Source organism: Callorhinus ursinus, unplaced genomic scaffold, assembly GCF_003265705.2.
Source record: "Callorhinus ursinus isolate GAN/ISIS: 27379988/994484 unplaced genomic scaffold, GSC_fseal_2.0 scaffold123, whole genome shotgun sequence".
Taxonomy (NCBI): Eukaryota; Metazoa; Chordata; class Mammalia; order Carnivora; family Otariidae; genus Callorhinus; species Callorhinus ursinus.
In genome coordinates, this window is record NW_027397185.1 from 824,398 (window position 1) to 831,553 (window position 7,156).

The 7,156-nt window shown below is 61.5% G+C and overlaps 1 protein-coding gene across 2 annotated transcripts; it reads right to left on the minus strand.

Moving 5' to 3' along the window:
* Nucleotides 1-501: 501 nt before the first annotated feature.
* IBA57 (iron-sulfur cluster assembly factor IBA57) lies at nt 502-5,363 on the minus strand. Of its 2 annotated transcripts, XM_025860090.2 has the most exons (4): nt 2,785-2,932; nt 2,393-2,546; nt 1,907-2,247; nt 502-1,655 (listed from the first exon to the last, which is right to left on the minus strand). In XM_025860090.2, exons 3-4 carry the CDS (start codon nt 2,004-2,006, stop codon nt 1,264-1,266), a joined length of 492 nt encoding a protein of 163 aa, XP_025715875.1. In that variant the 5' UTR covers nt 2,007-2,247; nt 2,393-2,546; nt 2,785-2,932; the 3' UTR covers nt 502-1,263. The 2 variants fall into 2 exon arrangements, with proteins under 2 accessions (XP_025715875.1, XP_025715873.1); XM_025860088.2 differs by lacking the exons at nt 2,393-2,546; nt 2,785-2,932 and adding an exon at nt 4,731-5,363.
* Nucleotides 5,364-7,156: the final 1,793 nt, after the last annotated feature.

The following is a 7,156-nucleotide window of genomic DNA, read 5'->3' on the forward strand; positions in this document are numbered from 1 at the left end:
AGGTGGGTCCACAGACCGTGAGGAGCCTGGAGTGTCTTCAGCAGGAGTGCAGGTTCTGAGCAGACACACCCGTGTTGTGCGAGGCTGGCTCCCAGGCCCTGGGTCACACACTGAGGGGCGCTGAACAGCCCTCGGCTGCATAGGAGACCAAACCCTGATTGGGGGTCTGGTGATGGTCTGGAAACCGGCCAGTGGGCGCTGAGGGGGGTACACACCTGCAGGACTTACCACCACCCCATGACGGCCCAGGTGCTGGCATTAACACGGATTCCTGGTAACCTCTCCACTCCGAGGATATAAAGGGGAGCCAGAGCTGAGGGGCCTGGGGCTGCAACCGCTCCCAAGCCCTGCCCTCCACCGTCTGCCCCAGACCCAGTGCTCCCCTGCCATCCCAGGACTCTGCGGCTAGGTTTCATCCGGTGTGTTCTCAGTGTATCTGCTCTACCCAAAGCCACATCCCACCACCTTCCGCCCAAAATGAAACCAGAGTTCCACACAGGCTGCTGGTGGGTCACGCTTTAATAGCCACCCTGGAACATCAAGTGGGACACCCTGTAAGCATGAGGTTCACATTGCAGGGGACAACGGAAGTCAGTGGTTTAAGGAGGGGGGGGAAGTCAGCTCTTACTGTGAGGACACAGCAACATCTCAAACCAGCAGCAAGGAAACCAAGCAGAAGCTCCTCCCTGCACCCTGAGCAGCTCCGGGGGTGAGGTGCATGCTGCCGAGACCACGGTGCACAGGTGGGGACCCCACCTGAAATGCTGTCGTGGTTCCACAGCCCGCACATGGTAAGGCAGTTCCCAGGGACCACCTGCCCTTTCAGCCAATCCCAGATGGAGACGGGTGCAGGCAGCCCAGGGGCAAGGCCCTGGACCATCCCTGTCCCGGCGGATGGCTGAACGCCCTCTAAAGCCGTACAGCTGGGTTCCATCCTCATCGGGCAGAAGCTGCAGCTCAGCTCAGCCCAGAAGCAGGTGCAGGGCCTGCCTGTCCTCACCCTCCGGCTGCCAGAGGGCTCCTGCCCCGCGTGACCACAGAGCGGCCGGGAGAGGACAGCCAGAGCTGGGCATCAGACCCTCTGTGGGAAACGTCTGGGCCATACCTGCACACCAACAATGTCCACAGCCCTGAGGGGCCCACGCCACTGGGGGGCCTCCGGGGGGGGGGGTGTGCATTAACCAGACAACCTGGGAAGTGGGGGCCAGCCTGCAGAGCGCAGAAGATGCACAGGGCCCTCCACGGCCCCTGGCAGCTCCGGAGCTACTTGGTGGTTGTGGGCCACCAGTCCGGCACGGTCGCAGTTAAGGCCACCTGGCCACTCTCAGCCGTCCTGATGTGGAGAGGGCCCTTGATATGCTCTGACCGCAGCAAGGCCAGGCCCAGGTCCCCGTGGCCTGCCCTGTACTTGCCGGCTGCCTGCCCCGACGCGGTGAGCACCAAGGCGCCAGGGCTGATGCCGCAGGCTGGGAGAGGGCCCAACAGCCGCACGGGGAAGAGGCGCTTGCGGATGACGCCCATGTGGTGGGTGCGGGCCGTCAGCTCCTGGCCCACGTAGCAGCCCTTGGTGAAGCTGACACCATTCATGAAAGCCAGGTTGGACTCCAGGGGCAGGGCCACTCCTGGGGGCAGGTCATGGATCCCCTCGGGAACGCCTGTGGGGTGGAGGAAGCAGCTCTCTGAGCGCTGAGATGTCCTCGGAGCTGGGGGCGGCCCCTCCCCTGCACCACTCCCCGCAGGGCGCGCTCTCTGTGCCCTATCCTCTGGGGGGGGCGGGGGGGGGCGGGGCCGACAAGCTAGCGCTGGAGCCGACCCTTCACCCTGGGCCCCCCAGGGCACCGGCCCACCACTCAGCAAGCCCCCGCCACTGCCCGCCCCCCAGCACGGCCCAGGCCCGCGCCCACACCTTGCTGGTACCGGTACCGGTGATAGTCCCGGAGGTCTCCCAGCCGGCCGCCGGGCACCAGGGCCAGGCCCTCGTCCTGGGTGAGAAGCCGCCAGCCCATGCGGGTGGTCCGGGGGTCGCGGGTGAGGATGGTGGTCCGCTCCGCCTGCTCCGGCAGCGGCGCAGCCCCGCCGGCCTCCTCCGGGGTGCGGGGCAGCACAGCCCACACGCGCAGCTTGGGGCGCGGCTCCACCGTGACCTTCCGCCGGATCTTGTACAGTGCCAGGTGTGTCTGCAGCGCGCCCAGCACCGCGCGGTCGCACTCCAGGAGGAAGGCGGGCGCCTCGTCGTGCTCGGGGAGTCTGCGGGCAGAGACCGGAGCTCCTGAATGTGGGGACGGCTGCGCGCTGCACTGCCCACAGGCGGCGCACTGGAGCCCCCAAGTCCGCCGCGGGCCCCGCCCCACCCAGGGTGCTGGCCGAGCTGCAGCACAGGCAAGGGGCACACCACTGGGCGGATGAGACGCGATGGGTCGGCAGGTAGTCGGCGGGGACCGGGACCACAGTGCTGTGCGTCCTCACGGAGAAAGGCGGAAAGCTACCAGCAGCAGCCTCACGGCCAGGAGGCCCTGTCTCCCCCAGCTCCACAGAAACCACAGGTCCTAGGTGGGTGGCACTCGGATTTCAACTGGGGCAGAGGCTGGGGGAGCTCATAGGGCAGACACATCGCGGAGCAGGGGGTGCCCATGCCCACCTCCCACTTCCCCCTGAGGGACCCTGGAACCTGGTCACCAGTGCGGGAACCAGGTGGGACAGCAGCAGTGCTTATGGACAGATGAGCCCAGAGGAGAGCCCAGTGCGGCGCACCTTAGTGGAGACGTTCAGGACCCACACAACTACCTAGCTGGGGTCCTGGTTGTAGATGATGACTGAACAAGGACCCACAGCCCCGAGGAATCTGAGACAGAATGGGGTAAGACCGTCCAGGACTGCGTCAGAAAAAGGCATCATTTGGTGCGCCAGACCCTCCCCCAGAGCCCACCAGCGGGTGTCCCCGAGCCCTCCCCCAGACCCCCTCAGCTGGCGTCCCCGACCCCGCCCCCAGACCCCCACAGCTGGTGTCCCCAGACAGGACAGGGTTAAATCCTGCCCGGGAGGAACCAGTCACCCTCAGAGGAAAGAGCTGCAGGGGTTTGCTTGGTGCCCCACCTCTGGAAGCTCAGCCTCTAACACACACCCTGTGCGTCCACGCTTATGCCCATAAACAGGGGGCACCATCGCTCCACACTGAAAAGGTGGACAGAGCCAAAGGGCACATGGGAGTCACAGACATCTGCACACGCAAGCACATGGAGCCTGGGAGGAACCTGCATGTGCTCTGTGGTGGCCCACACCCCACCCGATTGTCACCCCAGACTACAGGAGGCAAGACACTGCATGCGGGATTGGGGGATGGGTACTGGGGGCCTCCCTGTTCCGTTTTCTGCTTCCTGTGATTCTACAACTACTTCAAAAGAAAAAGTCAAAAAAAAAAAAATAAAAGGAAGAAGCTGCCTGGGAAGGCAGGGCTCGGGGTGTCTGTGGGGGTCACAGGAAAGCAGCAAAGGGTCATCCTCCACCTGAAGCCTTTCCCCATTGTTAGGAGTCTCAGCCACATGCAGGTGTACAAAAGCAGCTGACAGAAACGTGAAATGCTGGCACAGGGACCGATCAAGTATGGGGGGGCACAATGCGAGGTCAAAGGGGAGCATGCACCTCTGCAGGTCTTGGCCGGGGAGGGAACTGACCCAGTCAGGGCAATGAGGCAGGCCACAGTGGGCAGGCCCACGTTCTGTGTGTCACGCAGCCTCGGGGGCCAACAAAGCTGCAGTGCACCCCTGCTCCCCTGTGCCCCCAAGTCAGACCATCTGCTGGCCCTGCCGCAGCTGAGGAACGGGGGCCAGGTCAGCAGGAGAAGGGGCGACGTAAGGCGAGCCCGTGCGCAGGGGCTGACGTGTGGGCTGGGCCACTCTGGGGGAGCCATCCTGGGCACAGCAGGGTGCTGAGAGCACCCCAAGTCCCAGCCCGTTCGATGCCAGGAGCACCTACACCCCCAGCCCCGAGTCACAACCGCAAGTGTCCCCAGATGTTGGCCAGTGCCGCCAGATCAGCTTTATCAGATAAACAGGGAATCCTGTCTCTAGCTAGAGTACGTCATCAACGGTGCAGAGGGCACCCTTACCCTAAACGTCCCTCGTGCTCGGTCTGAGACTGCACTGGGTGCCCTGCATTCATATTTGCACAGCACAGCAAGCCTCCTGGGGGCAGGAGTGCAGCCATAGCAGGAGGGGGCGGAGGTGCCTGGCCAGCAGGGGACATGGTGGCAGCGTGATCCCAGCCCACCCAGGAGTCACAGGCGCGCCCATGGGGAGGCACCCTCTGGAGGAGGCTGTGGCAGGAGCGCTGCTGACATGCCGGGGGGCCGGGTGAGACCACGCAGGAGCAGGGAGGTCCTGCACGAGGTGTCCCCAGCCCCAGTCTCTGCTGGTACATAGGGGCCAGCGGGCACCGGCTCAGCAAGGGAGCAGAGGACCATCCCCATGCTCAGCGGCAGCCCAGACGCCAAGCAGACAGCCGTGAGAGCGTCCCAGCGAAACCAGCACAGCCAGGAGCAGCCCCCAGGGCCCCCTGTATGCGGCCAGCAGCTGAGAAGGCCTCGGGTGTCAAGTAGTAAGAGAACGCACGGCTCCGCCTGACGAGAGAGGCAGACAGCCATCACATCCCGCCGAGGCCCACCATTCGAGATACACAGGAATGCTTGAAACTCAACAGCAAGGAAACAACCCGCTTAGAAACGGGCCAGAGACCTTAACAGACATCTCCCAGAAGAGAATATGCAGATGGCGAAGAAGCCACCCCCGGCTGGTGGGATCACGGACGGGACACCGCGCTGGACACGGCCCGGGGGCTTCTCACAAAACGACATCCTCTCTCACACCCCACAGGAGCCGAAGCTACGTCTGCACCAAGTCCTGTTTACCCACAACTGCCCCAAGTCGGAAGCCCCCGGCTCCTATGGAGGAGAGAGCCTACAGAGCCTGCGGTCCCCCCAGACGACGAACAGGGGTCAGCGCTGGGAAGAAGCGAGCTCCCAGCACGAGAAGACGCGGCGGAAGAAGCCCATCCGAGCAGGCTACCCGCCTGTGCTTCCAAGTGGACGGCGGTGTTCTGGAGAAGGCGGGACCGTGGAGACAGGACACAGAGCCCCTCGGGGGGGGCCCAGCGGGGCTCCAGGGCCGTGAAACCATCACTCTGCGGGACCCTGTGGGCACGGGCACGCATCTTTCCACACCTGTCCGAGCCCACAGCACACACACCACGGAAAGGAGGGGCTCCGACTGACGCAGCGTCAGTGCGGGTCCATGAGCGGCTGGGGACGCTGCCCTGGGGGCGGCTACGTGCCTACAGGAGCTCCCGCTCCTGCCCCTCAAAAGATTTTATTTATTTATTTGAGAGAGAGAGAGAATGGTAGATAGAGAGCATGAGAGGGAAGAGGGTCAGAGGGAGAGGCAGACTCCCCGCTGAGCAGGGAGCCCGATGCGGGACTCGATCCCAGGACTCCAGGATCATGACCTGAGCCGGAGGCAGTCGCTTAACCAACTGAGCCACCCAGTCGCCTCCTTCCCCTCAATTCTGCGGAGCCAGAAACTGCTCCACAGTCTTTCGGGTGGGGAGGATAGAAATTCTTGAACATAATTAAAATCTGATGGACAGAAATTCCAAAAAAACAAAGAACACAAAAAATTATGGGCCAGAAATTCTTCAATGCTCCAGCTCAGAACAGAACCCTCCAGACTGAGGGAACCTGGGTTACAAACACCGAAACAGATGCACTGTGAGGACACCAAGGGTCAGAGTGCTTTATGGAAGTGACACAGCGGTACTTTCCACCTGTAATTCCATACCCAGCCAAGGCAGGAGGGGGCAGAACAAAGAACGTCAGATGCAAGCCTTCCTTGCAAGGTGGCCACAGGTAAGGGGAGCCCCCGCCCCCAGAAGGAAGGAGGCATCGAGGCAGAGTTCCAAGAAAGTGAACACGCTACGTGCATGGCTAAAACCTGGGGCTTGGCAGCCCCAGGGCACTTGGGAAAAATGGAGGACAGTTACAAACAAATGGAGAGAGCATTTTAATGTTTCCTGTGGGAAAACACCAGCCAGTACCACCGGGCTCAATCATGGTACCACTGCTGTTACCGCTGGGAATCCAGAAGCTGAGGCCACAACTGCAGGGTCAGGGCCGACCCTCACTGCCCAGAGCAGACAGACTGAGGAATGTTACCAGCACACTCATTTACAAATACGGCCCTCACAGAGGAGGCAGGAGGGCGGACTGCGACTTCTACTTGTTTTAGCGTTAACGTATCTTCTCACAAATCGACACTAAATCCTAGTACTCTCCCAAGCCATCATGTGGGCAGAAGAATCATCTAAGTCTGCCCGGCGGCCTGCTCCTCCCAATGGGTCCTTGCCAGCCCCCCAAAACCCCGTTTGCCCACACAATGTCTCTGGTCTGCTGGGCTGGGCTGAGCCTTCAATACCAATGTGGTTGGTCCCTGTCCTTCCCACGTGCTTTCTCAACAGATCAAAATCCTAGAGCCCCGGGCGCCTGGGTGGCTCAGTTGGTTAGGCGACTGCCTTCGGCTCAGGTCATGATCCTGGAGTCCTGGGATCGAGTCCCGCATCGGGCTCCCTGCTCAGCAGGGAGTCTGCTTCTCCCTCTGACCCTCTTCCCTCTCATGCTCTCTGTCTCTCATTCTCTCTCAAATAAATAAATAAAATCTTAAAAAAAAAAAATCCTAGAGCCCCATGGGGGCTGGGGATGGAGTCTTGGGTTTAAGATGCTACCAGACATAGCAGTTGGTCTCTCCAAGTACTCTAGAAGAATCTATACCTGCCATGCACCTGGTCCAGGACCCTGGGGGCTCCTGTCTGTCCCCAGCACCATTTACTGTTTTGCAAGAGGTCAAGACCTAACACAGCATCTGCCACAGGAAAAAGGTCGACATCGACGGCCAGAGCCGTCCTGTGGCCTCTCGGCACAGGTTCTAATGTGCAGGACACTCTGTCATACCTTCTGCTACCAGAATCCCTGGAGCTCAAGTCAAAACCTGTCTTTCAGGTTTACTGTGATGACCCTCTGCATTGGTGAGCAATGAAAACGTGGACTTTCTTCACAAGAGCTCCCTCCTGCCTGGGAGTTAGCACCAGCCCCTCAGCTCTTTGGGAAGGACCA

Bases quoted from the DNA above. Each gene is read 5' to 3' on its own strand.
- IBA57 (XM_025860088.2), bottom strand. From the start codon at position 4,849: ATGTCGTTTTGTGAGAAGCCCCCGGGCCGTGTCCAGCGCGGTGTCCCG. The intron at 2,248-4,730 runs GTCTCTGGCCCG...CTCTGCCCGCAG, and splicing joins TCTGGGAGATGTCTGTTAAG to ACTCCCCGAGCACGACGAGG. The intron at 1,656-1,906 runs GTGTGGGCGCGG...TCCACCCCACAG, and splicing joins CCGGTACCGGTACCAGCAAG to GCGTTCCCGAGGGGATCCAT.